This window comes from Serinus canaria, chromosome 25, assembly GCF_022539315.1.
Source record: "Serinus canaria isolate serCan28SL12 chromosome 25, serCan2020, whole genome shotgun sequence".
In the NCBI taxonomy this organism is placed as follows: Eukaryota; Metazoa; Chordata; class Aves; order Passeriformes; family Fringillidae; genus Serinus; species Serinus canaria.
This window is the reverse complement of record NC_066338.1, coordinates 7759430-7777205: the sequence shown is the minus strand read 5'-3', so window position 1 is coordinate 7777205 and position 17776 is coordinate 7759430. Positions and strand designations below refer to the sequence as shown.

At 55.0% G+C, this 17776-nt stretch overlaps 2 protein-coding genes across 2 annotated transcripts; both read right to left on the bottom strand.

Moving 5' to 3' along the window:
• Window positions 1–202: 202 nt before the first annotated feature.
• Window positions 203–5335, bottom strand: LOC108964051 (uncharacterized). The gene is made up of 2 exons (XM_050983980.1): window positions 4091–5335; window positions 203–3618 (listed from the first exon to the last, which is right to left on the bottom strand). Exons 1-2 carry the CDS (start codon window positions 5141–5143, stop codon window positions 2650–2652), a joined length of 2022 nt encoding a protein of 673 aa, XP_050839937.1. The 5' UTR covers window positions 5144–5335; the 3' UTR covers window positions 203–2649.
• A 3116-nt stretch (window positions 5336–8451) lies between these two features.
• On the bottom strand, window positions 8452–16054 carry LOC127060603 (uncharacterized). The gene is made up of 5 exons (XM_050984283.1): window positions 15502–16054; window positions 11005–13375; window positions 9699–10628; window positions 9050–9309; window positions 8452–8998 (listed from the first exon to the last, which is right to left on the bottom strand). Exons 2-5 carry the CDS (start codon window positions 11017–11019, stop codon window positions 8452–8454), a joined length of 1752 nt encoding a protein of 583 aa, XP_050840240.1. The 5' UTR covers window positions 11020–13375; window positions 15502–16054.
• Between the last annotated feature and the right edge of the window lie 1722 nt (window positions 16055–17776).

The window sequence follows — 17776 nt, the reverse complement described above, 5'->3', positions numbered from 1 at the left end:
AGGGGCCCCCCTTTGGAGGTTTTCTCCCAAATTTGCCCTAAACCAGGACAGAATGGTGTAGATGGTAATAGAATAAGGGGTGGATTATGTCCTAGGTTCCAATATAAAAATGTGTTCTATTCCCACCTCAAGAGCTGTTGAAACCAGGAGGGGCACTGTCGCTACAGGACAGGAAATAACACAACGCGGACACACAGCTCTCCAAGGTAAAAAAGAGCACTTTGAATTTCTGACATTTATAGATTTCCAAATGTGACAGTGGACTGGGGGGTGACAGTGCCACCTCTCTGACGACACTGGACAAACCAACAGTCCATCAAATTTCTCTTCCTCCAAAAAATAATGCAAAACAATAAGTTATTTACAGAGAGTGTGTGAGAAAGTTCGTTACAAGAATATAAACATCAGAAGGCTCAGAAAAACTCGAAACACCAGGGCGACAGGGCACTGTTTTTCCCTTAACTCCATTTAATGGGCAGTCAGTGTCTTGCCCCATGACTCAGAGATAACTCCCTCCAGGAGCCATTTCTGTTTAATTGGCAATCAAGGAACAATCATGACTCAGAACGATATCAGCCCACTGGGAGATGCTCCGCCCAGGGGGAGGAGCTCAGCATCCCCACCTGGATATCATCTGGGCTGTGGGACAGAACAGGCAGCCCTTACCCACTGGTTTCCAGAGGACAAGAGCTACCAGATCCTTTCTACGGGATCACCACTTCAACAAGACCTTTTCATCTGGACTGCTGCCACCATGCTCACTAGCAGGGTGTCAGGCTGTGTTCTAACTCTGTCAGTGGTTTCATTTTGTATTATTGCATGTTTGGGTTTTTTTCCTCCTTTTTCCTAATTGTATTTCTGCCTTGGAGTCTCTCACTGGTTTTGCTTTCAAACCAGAACAACTGGCCACTGGCCATGGTTGTTTGCCTTGATGGCCCAATTGGATCCACGTGTGTGTTGTGACTGTCTGGCAAGGGCCATGGGTTTTTCTCAGTAGTAAAGTCTGGTATAACAAAGGGATTGATCAGCCTGCTGCAATCATGGAGTCAATGCTCACTATTCCCCACTGGGGACCGCTGCTACGACAGGGACTGATGATTTTTCTTTCAGCACTGGACAGTCCTTGTTCCAGTGCCCCCATTTCTTACAGGATGCACTCTGCTCCTTCTCCACAGGGGAAGCTTTCTTGGGTGACTTTTCCTGAGTTGCCTTCTTGCTGGGCTGGGATGAACTCCTTCAGTTGGGTCCCTGTCTGAAAACACCTTCCAGGCACCCTCCCGCAGTTTATCTATGTCTTGAACTCCCTTTATCTTTTCTTCTTGTACCATTTGAAGCCTGACCCACACAAACCAAAACCAGATGTGCTTTACCTTCAGCTGATTCAGGATCTACATCAGTATATTTGATGGCAGTTTCTCTTCACCTGTTTAAAAAATCAGTGGGTGATTCATCATCATTCTGTCTCACTTGGTGACTTTTTGACCAATTTCCAGCTTTAGAGACCTCATGTTTTAACCCCCATTCCACAAGGTTTTGATATCAGTTTAATTTTGCCATCTGCTCGGGTGTATTTCCATCCCACCCAGGGTTTCCAAGGGGAAATCTCTCAGTGACAGAGCCTTGAAGCAGCTCCCTGGCTGTGCTCCCCTCAAGGAACGTTGGGGTGGATTTATTGACCACTTGTCCCTCAGTGGGGTCAAGGGATGTGTCTGACAAAGAGTTCAGATCAGCCCGGTCTGATTTATATAGAGGATATTAATAAAATAATTTTTAATTTATTTATTAATAGGCTGTATGGTGCACCTATGAATGGATAGATTATACTGCAACAAGCAGCAGCCTCAAGGAATCACAGATAATCAATATCAGTATCAAACACCATATCAGATTGCTGGTGATCAATAACAATGTGCAAGAGGTAATACAAAAGTGCAAAAGGCAATACAAAAGTACAAAAGGCAATATAAAAGTGCAGAAGGCAATACAAAAGTGCAGAAGCCAATTGTAAAATTGCAATTTATGACCTGGCTCTGCTGCAGGCACAGTGGAAAGCTGGAAGCTCTTGAGGGAACTCATTCACCCCTGTCCCTGAGTGTCCCTGAATGTCCCCAGAGTGCTCCTGAGTGTCCCCAGTGACATCACCCCAGGGATTCCCATCAGGATTTCAGACAATATCATTAAAAATTCCCAGAAAATTCCCCAGACTTGTCTCAAATACTGCACAGGGAGGGGACAGGTGACAGCAGCGATGTCCCCGATGATGTTGATAGCTGGGCCCTGGAAAATGCTAAGATAAAACTCTGAAATGTTAAGCCTTGTGTTTTACCTGTGTAAGCAGTAAAATTGCTAGATGTGATGATTGTTTAGTAATTAAAATAATTATTGTATAATCATAGGAAGAACAATGAGAAACTGTATGTTCCTAGTCTAAGGTGGCTATGCTTGGCTGAAATCTATGTATACTATAGAACAATGTAAGTTTAATAATTAACATGAAAGTTATATAACGATAGAATATAAAAGCATATCCATCCTGAACCTATGTCGGAGTCAGATTTGGGTTTGTACCCCTGACACCCAGAGCTCTTCAATAAAAGTACCTGCATATAATAATTTCTCGTGATTATGTGTTCCTGAACGCTACCAATGTCACTGCCACGATGACATCGCAGCAGTGACGTCACTGTCCTGAAACAGCCTTGGAATGTCCTTGATGGCTTTTCGGCACTGCTTGGCCACTGCACGGCTGCTGGGGCCACTGGGGCCACCGCGGCCACTATAGGGACGCAAGAGGAGGCTGTGGATCTCCCTAAGTGCCCCCAGCAGGTGATGATTGAACAGGCGGGTGCTGGCATCCCACAGCTGCTCAGCCTTGGCCACTTTGGCCACCAAGGCCTCGGGGACATCAGGGGATGTGTCATTTGTCCCCTGCAGCATGGTCTCGATGTCCCTCAGCCGACACTGCATGTTCCAGCTGAACATGGCGGCTTCGTCACACGTGGCCACCAAGCGCTTCAGCAGTCCCAGGGCCACCTCTGCCTGCTGTCCCCTCCTGGTGGCCACCACAGCTTCTCCCACAGCTTCATTGGCAGCCACCGCCACCTGGGCATGGTACATTGCCCCTGCTGAGGCCTCCTCCTCCCTGTCCAGGGCCACCGGCAGCTGCTGGGCCCTGGCTGCCAGGTTGTCCCCAGCTGTTCCCCTGTGGGTGGCCTCATCCTGCGGGTCCCCTGCCCAAGCAGGGGCTGCGTCCTCGCAGGCATCACGGAGCCTGATGGCCGCTGCTTTCAGCCGTTTCCATTTCTGCTCCAGTGCAGCCACCAACTCCAGCCAGGCGCTGGCTGCGGCTCTCGCATCGGCCGAGGAGGTCCCAGGGGTGGCCCTGAGGGTGGCCAGGGCCTGGCCCAGGGAGGGGACACCACGGTCGCCCAGGGAGGTGACACTGGGGTGGTCCAGGGTCTTACAGAGGCTCCAGGTGAAGTTCCTCAGGGCCATGTGCAGGGACTTTAGGGGCACACAGCGCCGCACGCCCCGGTGTGGCCCGGTCACGGTGGCCGCCACCTCGCCCAGGGTGGCCACCATGGACACCAGAGCCTTCAGCAGTGGGGAAAGGGACGGCTAGGGAGGAGACAGGGGATGTGTCAGAGACCTGGATGCATTTGTGGCCTCCTGGGATAGCCCCTGTGCCCTCCCGGGGTCCCCTTTGTCCCATCCCTGGAGGGCTGTGCTATCTCCTCTGTCCGTTTGTCACCCCCTCGTCCCCTCTGCCACCCTCCCTACTGTCCCTCTACCACCCCCTGCCACCACACTTGTAGCCCCTGCCACCCTCTGCTGTCCCTCCTGACACCGCCAGCCAGCCCCTGTGTCTCCTCCGCCCCAGTCATTCCCGTCCCACTTTGCCCTCTCCCCCCGTTTCCCCTACCCCCTTCCTGCCACTCTCTCCTGTCCCCTTTGTGACCCCCCGTCCCCCCCATCCTCCATTACCCCCTCCACGCACCCCCCCCCCGTTGCCTCCTCTCCCTGCCCGTGTCCCCCCTGTCCCTCTCTCCCCCCCCACCCCTGGTTGCACCTCTTGGAGTTCCATGCTTACTTGGGACACCTTGGGGACGCCATGGGGAATCTCCAGGGGTTGAACGAGCCTTGAGATGGCCTTGATGGCTCTTTGGCACCGCTCGGTCACCTCACGGGCAGTGAAGCTGATGGGATCACCATCGAAATACACCTCAATGATGATTTGAACTGTCCCCCGCAGGTTATCCTTGACCAGGTGGGCGTTGGCCTCCCACAGCCACTCAGCCGTGGTCACCTTGGTTACCAAGTCCTTGAGGACATTGGGGGACACCTCATTTGTCCCCTTCAGGGTGGCCTTGATGTCCCAGAGCAGGCGCTGCAGCTCCCGGGGGAAGGCAGTGGCTTTGTCACACGCGGCCACCAAGCGCTCCAGCGGCCCCAGGGCCTTCTCCACCCGCCGTTTCACCATGGTGGCTGTTGTTGCCTCGCTGTCAGCCACCCAGGCATCTCTCCTCACCTGGGCTTCAGGCCTGGCCACCCCCCCGGCCCCCTCCTCCCAGCCCAGGGCCAGATCCAGCTCCATCATGTTTTCCAGAAGTGTCCCATAAGGGGCAGCCTCGGCCTGCAGCTCCCTGGCCCGGGCAGTGATGGTGCCCGCCCTGTCGGCCGCCTCATTGACCACCTCTGTGCAGGCTTTGCGGAGCTTGGTGGCTGCCCTGGCCAGCTGGGCAAAGCTGTTCGCAAGCACAGCCACCGACTCTTGCCACTCGGTGACCGCCATTGTCACACGCTTCTGGGAGGTCCCTGGGGTGCTCTTGTAGGTGTCCAGGGCCTGGCTCAGGGAGGCGAGACGGTCATCATCATGGTAGGTGACACTGCGGCGCCTCCAGGGGTTGTCAATGCGGTCCCGGATATCCCGGAGCTCCCAGGTGAAGAACTTCAGCTGCCAGTAAAAGTCCCTTGGGGATGTGAGCAGCAGATTCATTTCATCCTCACTGGGCAGGGTGGCCAGCAGCTCACCCAGGGTGGCCACCATGGTGACCTGGGGCTGCAGCAGGGCTGGGGACAGCTGGGGAGGGGACAGGGGAGGTGTCAGGGATCTTGCAGCATTTGTGGCCACCTGGGGTCCCATCTCGCCGAGTAGTCTCCTTTATCCCCTTCGTCCCTCTGTCAGCTTCTTGTTCCCTCTGTCACCCCCTGCCCCTCCCCTTGTAGTGCCTCCTGCCCCTCTGCTGTCCCCTTTGCCACCCCCTACCACCACACTCAGAACCTCTGCCACCCCTGAGCCACCGCCTGCCAGCCCCCATGTCCCCATCACCCCATGTCTCCCCCATTCCCCACAGCCCCCTCCCTCCCAGTGTCCCCTCCCCCTTTCCTGCCATTCCCCCCTGTCCCTTTTGCGATCTCCTGTCCCCTCCCACACCCTCGTGAGCCCCCCATCCCCCATTAAACCCTCCCCTCCCAGTGTCCCCTCTGTCCCCTCTCATCCCCACCCCCCACCCGTCGCACCTCTTGGAGCTCCATGCTCACTGGGAGACACCTTGGGGACATCCTGGGACCTCTGGGGGTTGAAGGAGCCTTGGGATGTCCTCGATGGCTCTTGGCACCGCTTGGCCACCTCACACTGAGGGTGGGGACCACCATCGAACAGAACGTGTATGATGTCGCAACTGTCCCACCAGGTGATCCTTGACCAGGCAGGCGTTGGCCTCCCACAGCCGCTCGGCCTCGGCCACCAAGTCCTCGGGGACATTGGGGGATACCTCATTTGTCCCCTTCAGGGTGGCCTTGATGTCCCTAACCCTGCGCTGCAGCTCCCGGGGGAATGCGGTGGCTTCAGCACACGCGGCCACCAAGCGCTCCAGCAGTCCCAGGGACGCCTCCACCCACTGTCTCACCATGGTGGCCCTGGTTGCCTTGCTGGCAGCCACCCTGGCCTCTCTTCTCACCTGAGCTTCAGGCCTGGCCACCACCTTGGCCCCCTCCACCCTGGCCATGGCCTGACTCAGCTCCACCATGTTTTCCTGAGCTGTCCCATAACGGGCAGCCTCGGCCTGCAGCTCCCTGGCCTGGGCAGTGGCGGTGACTACCATGTCAGACGCCTCATTGGCCACCTCCCTGCAGGTGTTACGGAGCTTGGTGGCTGCACTGGCCAGCTTGGCCCATCTGTTTACAAGCACAGACACCGAACCCTGCCACTTCCTGGCCACCACTATCACATCATGCCAGGTGATCCATGGGATGCTCTTGTAGGCAGCCAGCACCTGGCTCAGGGAGGTGAGAGGGTCATCACCATTGGAGGTGACATCGTGGCGCCACCAGGGGTCATCGATGCGATACAGGGTGAACTGGAGCTCCCAAGCGAATTCCTCCAGATCCCTGTACAGGCACCCTGGGAATGCGAGCAGCATCTCCTCGTCCAGACTGGGCACGTTGGCCAGCAGCTCGCCCAGGGTGGCCACCACAATGACCTGTGGCTGCAGCAGGGCCGGGGACAGCTGGGGAGGGGACAGGGGAGGTGTCAGGGACCTCGTGGCATTTGTAGTCTCCTGGGTGGCTCCTGTGCCCCCAGGGTCCCCTTTGTCCCCTCCATCCCTTTGTCAGCCTCTTGCTCCCTCTGCCACCCCCTGCCCATCCCTTCATAGCCCCTCCCACCACCTGCCCCTCTGCTGTCCCATCTGCCACCCCCTGCCCCTACTAGCCTAGTCCCTGCTACTCCCCACTGCCTCTCTGTCCACTCCCAGTCCTGTCCCCCACTCCCCCACTGCCCCACCTCACTCCCCTTGTCCCCTCCACCGCTCTGTCACCTCCCCACTTCCTGCCACTCCCTCCTGTCTCCTTTGCAACCCCCTGTCCCCTCCCACACCCCCATGTCCCCCCACTACCTCCATTGCCCCTCCCCCCTACAGTGTCCCCTCTGTCCCCCTCCCCCCCTGTCGCACCTCTTGGAGCTCCATGCTCACTGGGGACACCTTGGGGACACTCTGGGGACACTCTGGGGGTCGAAGGAGCCTTGGGATGTCCTCGATGGCTCTTTGGCACCGCTTGGCCACCTCACAGTTGCTGTGTCTGGCGGGACCATCAGTGAATAAGAATTTGATGATTTCTGGAAGTGTCTTCACCAGGTGATCCTTGGCCAGGCAGGCATTGGCCTCCCACAGCCGCTCGGCCATGGCCACCTTGGCCACCAAGTCCTCGGAGACATCGTGGGAGGCCTGATTTGTCCCCTTCAGGATGGCCTTGATGGCCCTCAGCAGGCGCTGCAGCTCCCGGGGGAAGGAGGTGGCTTCGTCACATGCGGCCACCAAGCGCTCCAGCAGCCCCAGGGCCGCCTCCATCCGCTGTCTCTCCTTGGTGGCCTTTGTTGCCTCGCTGGCAGCCACCCTGGCATCTCTCCTCACCTGGGCTTCATGCCTGGCCACCACCTCAGCCCCTCCTCCCTGCCCAGGGCCTGACCCAGCTCCACCATGTTTTCCTGAGCTGTCCAGTAACGGGCAACTTCGGCCTGCAGCTCCCTGGCCCGGGCAGTGGCAGTGGTGGCCATATTAGCTGCCTTGGTGGCCAAATCCCTCCAGGTGTTGCGGAGCTTGGTGGCCTTCCTGGCCAGGTCGGTCCAGCTGTTCACAAGCACAGACACCGACCCCTGCCACTTGCTGGCCACCATTGTCACACGGTTCTAGGAGGTCCATGTGGTGCTCTTGGAGGCGGCCAGGGCCTGGCTCAGGGAGGTGAGAGGGTCATCATCATCGGAGGTGACATTGTGGCGCCACCAGGTGTCATCACTGCGGTACAGGGTGGCCCAGAGCTGCCTGGTGAATTCCTCCAGGTCCCAGTACATGCACTGTAGGGACATGGGCCACATCTTGTCCAGCCAGGGCAGGGTGCCCAGCAGCTCGCCCAGGATGGCCACCACGGTGACCTGGGGCTGCAGCAGGGCTGCGGACAGCTGGGGAGAGGAGAGGGGAGGTGTGAGGGACCTGCGGACTTGTGCCTCCTGGGTGGCCCCTGCCCCAAGGGTCCCTTTGTCCCCTCCATCCCTTTGTCAGCCTCTGTTCCTCTGCCACCCTCTACCCCCCCCTTGTAGGCCCTGCCACCTACCCTGCCCCCACTGCTGTCCCCTCGCAACCCCCTGCCACCACAGTGTCCCTCCCGCCATGCCCACTGCCCACTCCCCTGTCCCTCCACCTCTTGCCACCCCCTGCCTGCAACGCTCCGTGTCCCCTCCCCACCCTCCACGCCTCCTCCATGTCCATTGCCCCTCTGCCCCTTCCACCCCTTCCCCCCCTGTGTCCCTTAGTCCTACTCTTCCCCCCCCCACCCCGTCGCACCTCTTGGGGCTCCATGCTCACTGGGGACACCTTGGGGACACCTCGAAGACACTCTAGGGGTCGAAGGAGCCTTGGGATGTCCTCCAGGGCTTTTTGGCACCTTTCGTCCACCTCACAGGGTCTGCGGGGAATAGCAAGTGATGATGTCATCAAGTGTCCCCACCAGGTGATCCTTGACCAGGCGGGCGTTGGCCTCCCGCAGCCACTCGGCCTCGGCCACCTTGGCCACCAAGTGCTTGGGGACATCGGGGGAAGCCTCATTTGTCCCCTTCAGGGTGGCCTTGATGTCCCTAACCCTGCGCTGCAGCTCCCGGGGGAATGCGGCGGCTTCGTCACACGCGGCCACCAAGCGCTCCAGCAGCCCCAGGGCCACCTCTGCCCGCTGTCTCTCCATGGTGGCCCTTCTTGCCTCGCTGGCAGCCACCCTGGCATCTCTCCTCACCTGGGCTTCACGCCTGGCCACCCCCTCGGCCCCCTCCTCCCCGCCCAGGGCCTGACCCAGCTCCACCATGTTTTCCTGAGCCATCCCATAACGGGCAGCCTCGTCCTGCAGCTTCCTGGCCCGGGCAGTGATGGTGGCCGCCTTGTTGGCCACCTTGGTGGCTACCTCCCTCCAGGTGTTGCGGAGCCTGGTGGCATTATTGGCCAGCTCGGCCCACCTGTCCACAAGCTCAGCCACTGACCCTGCCACTCCTGGCCGCCATTGTCACACGCTCCAGGTGGTCCCTGGGGTGCTCTTGTAGGCAGCCAGGGCCTGGCTCAGGGAGGTGAGAAGGTCATCATCATCGAAGGTGCCACTGCGGTGCCACCAGGGGTCATCAGTGCAGTACAGGCTGTACTGGAGCTCCTCGGTGAAGTCCTCCAGGTACCAGTCCAGGTCCTTTGGGGACTTGAGCACCAGCATCTTCCTGTGCTGACTGTGCAGGGTGACCCGCAGCTGGCCCAGGATGGCCACCACGGTGACCTGTGGCTGCAGCAGGGCCAGGGCCAGCTAGGGAGGGGACAGGGGAGGTGTCAGGGACCTGGTGGCATTTGTGGCCTCCTGGGATGCCCCCCTGCCACCGAGGGGTCTCCTTTGTTCCCTCCATCCCTTTGTCAGCCTCTTGTTCCCTCTGCCACCCCCTGCCCCTCCCCTAACAGCCCCTCCCGCCCCCTGCCCTTCTACTGTCCCCTCTGCCACCCATCGCCAGCCCCTGTGTCCCCCCATCCCCCACTGCCCCCTCCCCCACCATGTCACCTCCCCCTTTTCTGCCACTCCCTCCTGTCCCCTTTGCCCCTCCCGTGACCTCCCACCACCCCCCTGTGTGCCCCCATCCCCCATTACCCTCTCCCCCACAGTGTCCCCTCTGTCCCCCTCACCCTACCAGGTCGCAGCTCTTGGGGCTCCATGCTCACTGGGGACACCTTGGGGACGCTCTGGGGACACTCCAGGGGTTGAAGGAGCCTTGGGATGTCCTCTGTGGCTCTTTGGCACCGTGCAGCCACCTCACAGGCACTGGGGCTGGCAGGATCACCAGTGAAATAGAACCTGATGATGTCATCAACTGCCCCCACCAGGTGATCCCTGGCCAGGTGGGCATTGGCCACCCACAGACACTCGGAGTCAGCTACCTTGGCCACCAAGGCATCGGGGACTTTGGGGGATGCCTTATTTGTCCCCTTCAGGGCGGCCTCAACATCCCTGAGCAGGCGCTGCAGCTCCCGGGGGAAGGCGGTGGCTTCGTCACACGCGGCCACCAAGCGCTCCAGCAGCCCCAGGGCCTCCTCCACCCGCTGTCTCACCATGGTGGCCCTTCTTGCCTGGCTGGCAGCCATCCTGGCCTGTTCCCCCATATGGGCAGCCTTGACCTGCAGCTCCCTGGCCCAGGCAGTGACCACCATGTTGGCAGCCCCAGTGGCCGCTCTCCTGCAGGTGCTGTGGAGCTTGGTGGCCTTCTTGGCCAGCTCAGCCCACCTGTCCACAAGCACAAACACCGACCCCTGACACATGATTGCTGCCAGTGTCACATTGTCCATGATTGCCCATCGGGTGTACTCGTAGGCAGCCAGGGCCTGGCTCAGGGAGGTGGGAGGGTCATCACCATCGGAGGTGATATTGTGGTGCCACGAGGTCTCATCAATGCTGTACAGGGTGCCCCGGAGCTCCCTGGTGAATTCCTCCAGGTCCCAGTGCAGGCGCAGTGTGGACACGGGCAGCAGCATCTCCTCGTCCAGCCTGGGCAGGGTGGCCAGCAGCTCGCCCAGGGTGGCCACCACGGTGACCTGTGGCTGCAGCAGGGCTGGGAAGGACTGGGGAGGGGACAGGGGAGGTGTCAGGGACCTTGTGGCAGTTATGGCCTCCTGCGGTGGCCCCTGTGCCCTCCCGGATCCCCTTTGTCCCCTCCCTGCTGGGCTCTTGTCCCCTCTGTCCCTCTGTCACCCCCTCATCCCCGCTGCCACCCCCCACTGTCCCCCCCGCCGTTGTCCCCCTCCGTTCCCCACTGCCCCCTTTGCCACGTCCCGTTGTACCCCCCTTCCACCCCTCTGCCACCTCCCCCCTTCCTGCCACTCCCTCCTGTCCCCTTTGCCACCCCCTGTCCCCTCCCGCCACCCCCCGAGTCCCTCCCATCCCCCACTGCTCCTTCCCCCGCCCGTGTCCCCTCCCCTCTCCCCTCTCCTGTCCCACCTCTCGGGGCTCCATCGTCTCTGGGGACACCTCTTTAGGACGCTCGTTCTCTGGCGAACGAGTCCCAGGACAAGCGCCGATCCCGGCCCAGAACAGGCCCCGGCAGCGGCTGGAACGGGAATGCTGGAGCCGCCTCAGGACAGCGCCGGAACCGGCGGGGCAATGTGACGTCACGGGAAACGACCTCGCGGTGCATTGTGGGCATTGTGGTCCCGGTCGGGCCCAGCGGCGGCGGAGCGGGGCCGAAGCCCCGGAGGAGGGGCGGGGCGGGAATTTGGGGTCGCCGAGGGAGCCCCGGGACCCCCCCGGCAGCGCGGGATGGGCGACAGCGACCGCGGTCAGCACCAGGAGCGGGGGGGGCGATTAGGATGGGACTGGGTGTTGGTGAGGGGATGTGACGGGGCTGAGGGGATGTGAGGGAATTTGGGGGATCCTGAGGGGGTTTGGGGGGTCCTGAGGGGCTTTTGGGGCGTCGTGAGGGAGAACTGGGTGTATTTGTGGCGATCTGAGGGGAATTGGAGGGTCCTGAGGGAGAATTGGGGATTTGAGGGGCCTTGGGGGTTCGTGAGAGGGAACTGGGGGGGTCTGGGGGGTCCTGAGGCGTTCTGCGGGGTTCTGAGGGGATTTGTGGGGACCTGAGGGGACTGGAGGTTCGTGAGGGGTCCTGAGGGGATTTTGGAGGTCCTGAGGGGCTTTGGGGGTCCTGAGGGAGAATTGGGTCCTGAGCGGATCAGGGGGGTTGTGAGGGAGAACCTGGGGTCTTGAGGGGGTCTGGGGGGATCGTGAGGGAATGTGGAGGGTCCTGAGGGGATTTGGAGCCATCTGAGGGCGTTTGGAGCGTCTGGAGGGACTTTGGGGGTGTCGTGAGTGAGAATTGGGGGGGCTGTGAGGGGATGTGAGGGGGCTGAGGGGATGTGAGGGGATTTGGGGGTCTTGAGGGTATGTGAGGGGTTTTGGAGGGATATGGGGAATCCTGAAGGGATTTGTGGGTTTTTGGAGGATCCTGAGGGGGTTTGGGGGGTCCTGAGGGGATGTGAGGGGTTTTCAGGGGATTTGGGGAATCCTGAGGGGATTTGGGGGATTTTGGAGGGTCCTGAGGGAATTGAGGGAGTCATGAGGGGAAACTAGAGGTCATGAGGGGGTTTGGGTGGTTGTGAGGCAGAATTGGGGGTCCTGAGGGATTGGGGGATCAGGGGTCAGAGAAAAGAATGAGAAACAATTCTTATCTCCTCACTTATCGTTCTTATCTGCTTCCTTGCTGCACCTGTTGTTGTGCACATGTGCAATGTGTTATGCAGATTGGTTTACCAAAGGGTGTTTTCTTAATTGGCCATTATCTTAATTGGTGATGGAGTTTGGATTGGTTGACCAATTGGATCTGTCTGTATTGGACTGTCTGTGAGGGGGTGAGTTTATTAATTAGTATAGAACAATACAGCATGGTAGGATAAGGTGATTGATCAGCCTCCTGCAGTCATGGAGTCAATGCTAATTAATACCACAACAGCCCTTGGCCCCCATCACTCAGAGCCTGAGCTGCTTGAGGTTTGTTCTGCTGGCAGCTGGGGACTGATGATTTTTCTTTCAGCACTGGACAGTCCTTGTTCCAGTGCCCCCATTTCTTACAGGATGCACTCTGCTCCTTCTCCACAGGGGAAGCTTCCTTGGGTGACTTTTCCTGAGTTGCCTCCTTGCTGGGTTGGGATGAACTCTTTCAGCTGGGCCCCTGTCCCAAAACACCTTCCAGGCACCCTCCAGCAGTTTATCTCCCTTTTATCTTTGCTTTCTTTCTCGCCGGCCGGGGGCTGTGCACAAATCACCAGCGGGACAGGACTGCTGGGAACGTGCCTTGAGCTGTTTGATTTTCCAGCATCACTCTCATTCCATGGTTATGGCAACGGGAAGATGCCAGCAGCTCACATCCCAGGCAGCAGACCAAGAACTCAGTGTTACAACTCACTTTGTAAGTTTTTTGAGCAGTCACGCCAAGCAGAAGCACACTGACAGTGGTTCCATCCAAGCACTGTCAGCACAGGTACCTTTGGCTAAACAATGCTGGCTTATTTCAAATACAATACCTGCTTGTGAGCCTTGAACACAATGCACAGAGCTCCAGTACTAACCTTCAAACTTCCAGTGTCTCGCTGGATAAACTTTTCTGCAGCTTAGGGAGTTATTCTAGACAAGCATGAATGCACAGACCGTTGTTCTGGTTGTCCTTGCTTTTCTACTTTTTAAATAATTTTTCTGCTGACCAATCTCGTGGCTGCTGCTGAGCTCCAGTCACAGTTCTGCTGTCTCTGAGGCCTTTTGCAGCTTCCCCAAAACCCTCTGATTTTGTGCATTCCCACACGAAATAGTTCTGAGAGTTCTATTACAGATATATTATAGATATAATAGGAAATAGTTATAAAATACTAAATAGTTACAATAGTTCTATTATAGTTATATTATAGATATAATAGTATATAGTTATAAAACATTAAATAGTTCTATTACAGATGTACTATAGATATATAATAGAAAATAGTTATAAAATACTGAATAGTTACAATTGTTCTGTTAGATATAGATATATAAATATAAGATACTAATAGTCTAAATAGTTATAGAATATACTAAATAGTTACAATATAAAGTTCTATTGTAGATATATAGATATAATAGTAAATAGTTAAAAATACTAAATAGTTCTATTGCAGATATGCTATAGATACATGTCTAAATAGTTAAAAATAAAATACTAAATAGTTACAATAATTATATTATAGATGTATTATTGATGTAATAGTAAATAGCTATAAATACTAAATAGTTCTGGTTATAACAGTTATAATAGTTATAATACTAAATAGTTCTATAATACTAAATAGTTGTTTAGAGTTATAGTTATAATACTGAACAGTTCTATCTATAACACTAAATAGTTCTAGTTATAACAGTTATAACAGATTTATAATACTAAATAGTTAATAATACTAAATAGTTATAAGAGTTATAATACTGAACAGTTCTATAACACTAAAGCTGTAGTTATAACAGTTATAGTTCAGCTGTAATAAAATAGTTCATATATTAAACAGTTATAATAGGTATATTACAGTTACAATACTAAATAGTTATTCATACTAAAATCGTTATAATAGTTATATTTAGTTAGTAAGAGTAAATAGTTCTAGTTATAATAGTTATAGTTATATGACAGCAATAGTACTAAATACAGTTATAATAGTTAGTATATGCAGTTAATACTAAATAGTAGGTTAATAGTTATATTGCAGTTATAATACTAAATAGTTATAATACTAAATAGTTATAGTAGTTACACTTTAGTTATGTAATACAATGTTCTATTATAATAGCTGTTTATAGTAGATTACAGCTACAGTACTAAATATAGTTATAATAGTTATATTGCAGTTATAATATAGGTAGTTATAGTATATAGTTCTGTATAGATATAAGACTAAATAGCTTTAGCTTTATAACTATACTATAATATACTATATAACAGTTATATTATGTTATATTACAGTTATAATACTAAATAGTTCTATAGCACTAAAATAGTTATAATAGTTATACTTTAGTTATGTAATACAAATGTTCTAGTTATAATAGTTGTATTATAGATTCAGCTACAGTACTAAATATAGTTATTATAGTTATATTGCAGTTATAATACTAGTAGTTATAGTTATAAAGTTATGTTATAGATATAAGACTAAATAGCTTTAGCTGTTATAACTATAATATACTGTATAAACAGTTATTATGTTCACAGCTACTACTAATATACGTTTATATATATATATTTATATTATAGATTATAAGTGTATGTTACTATAATATACTGAATATTATATATACTAAATAGCTATAGTTATAATAGTTATATTGTAGATATAATACTAATAGATATACAGTAATAAAATACGTTAAACAATTACAGTCACAGTTATATAATACTAAAGTTCAGTTATAAGTTTATAGTTATATATAACACTAATAGCTATAGCTATTATAATATGTATATCTAGATAATAGTTTATATGGTTCTATTACAGCTATAATACAAAATAGGGTTATAATAGTTATAGTTATATTGCAGTTATAATACTAACTATAGTGATAACTGTTAGAGCTATATTGAAGTTATAATATTAAATAGTTACAGTTATAATGGTTATATTACAGTTTTATTACAGCTATAATACTAAATATAGTTATAATATAGTTATATTATACTTACAGTACTAAATAGTTATAATAGTTACATTATAGTTATATTACAGCTACAGTACTAAATATAGTTTTAATAGTTGTATTACAGTTATAATACTAAATAGGTCTAGTTATAATAGTTATATTCTAGTTATATTACAGCTAGAATTCTAAATAGTTATAATAGTTATTGTTCTGGTTTGAAAGTACAACCAGTAAGAGACTCCAAGCCAGAAACAGAATTTATTAGGAGAAAGGAAAAACCCAAAATACCCGCAGGAGTGTACACAAAACGAAACCACGGACAGAGCCCGAACTCCGCGCTTCCGCCGGAAGCAGCCGACGCCGCCGCGGGGGGACTTCCGCCAGTACTTGTGCGAGGCGCGGCTTCTGATTGGCCCGCGCTGCGTTTGCCGCTTCTCGCCAGAAGTCTCGCGAGAGAAGCAGCGCGGCCATGTTTGTTGAGGGCAATTCTGTGGGCTCCTGAGCGCGCTGCGCGTTCCCTCCTAAATCCAGCCGGGAACGACGGAACATATCTGCCTGGAAATGGTTGGATGGAGCCTAAATCCACTGGGACTGAGCCTAAACCCCCTGGGATTGAGCCAAAGCACCCAAATCCTGGAGCTTCCCACGGATAGGAGCGATACTGGAAAGGGCGGTCAGTGACGTCACCTCGCCCCGCCCCTTCCCGGCCTCCTGAGGCGGCTCCGCCATTTTCCCGGCGCCGGTTCTGAGGCCCGGTTCCGGACAGGGGACAGCGCCCGTCCCGGGGTTCCTTCGCCACCGGAGCGTCCCCAGGGTGTCCCCAGTGATCATTGAGCCCCAAGAGGTGCGACGGCGGCGGAGGGGGCAGTGGGGGATGGGGGGGATACGGGGGCGACAGTGGGGGGTGGCAGAGGGGTCAGGAAGTGTGACAAAGGGACAGAGGGGACCCCGGGAGGGCTTAGGGGCACCGCAGGAGGCAGCAAGTGCCATGAGGTCCCTGACACCTCCCCTGTCCCCTTCCTAGCTGTCCTCGGCCCTGCTGCAGTCACAGGTCATCGTGGTGGCCACCCTGGGCGAGCTGCTGGCCACCCTGCCGAGCCTGGACGACATGACTCTGTTCGTGTCCCCATCGCACCTGTACTGCGACCTGATGGACTTCGCCAATGAGCTCCGGGACAGTCTCTACCGCATTGATGGCACCAGATGGCGCCGCAACGCCACCTTCGATGATGATGAGACTCCCGCCTCCCTGAGCCGGGCCCTGGCCGCCTACAAGAGCATCTCATGGACCACCAGGTCCCGTGTACAAACGGACGCCTGGGAGTGGCAGCGGTTAGTGGCTGCACTCGTGAAAAGGTGGGCCCAGCTGGCCCGGGCAGCCACCAAGCTCCCCAACACCTGCAGGGATTTGGCCACCAAGGCGGCCGACATGGCCACCACCACCACTGCCCGGGCCAGGGAGCTGCAGGCCGAGGCTGCCTGTGATGGGACAGCTCTGGAAAACATGGGGGAGCTGGGTCAGGCCCTGGGTGGGGAGGAGGGGGCTGAGGTGTGGCCAGGACTGAATCGCAGGCGAGTGAAGAAGCCAGGGAGACTTCCTGCGAGGCAACCAGGGCCACCATGGTGGGCCAGCAGCTGGAGGAGCCCCTGGGGCTGCTGGAGCGCTTGGTGGCCGCGTGTGCCGAAGCCATCGTGTTCCCCCGGCAGCTTTGGCGCCTGCTCAGGGACACCAAGGCTGCCCTGAAGGGGACAAATGAGGCGTCCCCCGATGTCCCCAAGGTGGCCTTGGTGGCCCTGGGAGGCCAACACCCCCCTGGCCAGGTGTCACCTGCTGGGGACACTTCAGGACATCAGCAGCACCTTCCGGAGCTGTGGCCGTGCTGGCCTCGCCCACCGAGAGGTGACAAAGAGGTGACAAAGAGCCATCGAGGACATCCCGGGGCTGCTGCGGGGACGGTGACGTCACCGCTGTGACGTCACCGGGGGCGGGTGACACTCAGGAATGCGTTTTCAGCCCAATTATTTTTTTATTTTTAATGTTTTTTATTCCTCCTTGAACTTTTCGCCGGTCTCGAGGAGGAAAATTTGTTCTTCACGCCCGGCTGAGATTTGGGGGGGCTGGGGATTTGGGGGGGGGGTCCCCGGGCAGGCCCCGCTGCTGAGCGCTGACCCCACCCCCTCATTGGGGCCCGGGACCCCCCAAAAATGCACCTGAACCCCCCCCCCCACTGGGACCCCCAAAAATGCACCTGAACCCCCTCCCAACCCCCCCTCACCTCACACGGAACCCCCCCCCAAAAATGCACCTGAACCCCACCCCCCCCACCGGGACCCCCCCAAAACGGACCCCTAAACGGCACCCCCCCGCCGCCGAACCCCCTCGGGTATCGACCCCCCCCCCTCATTGGTCACCGGGACCCCCCCCCAAAACTGCACCTGAACCCCCAAAACTGCGCCTGAATCCCCCCCTCGAACCACCTCATTGGGCACCAGGACCCCCCAAAACTGCCACCTGCACCCCCCCCAGCTCCTCCCCTCATTGGTCACCGGGACCCCCAAAAAC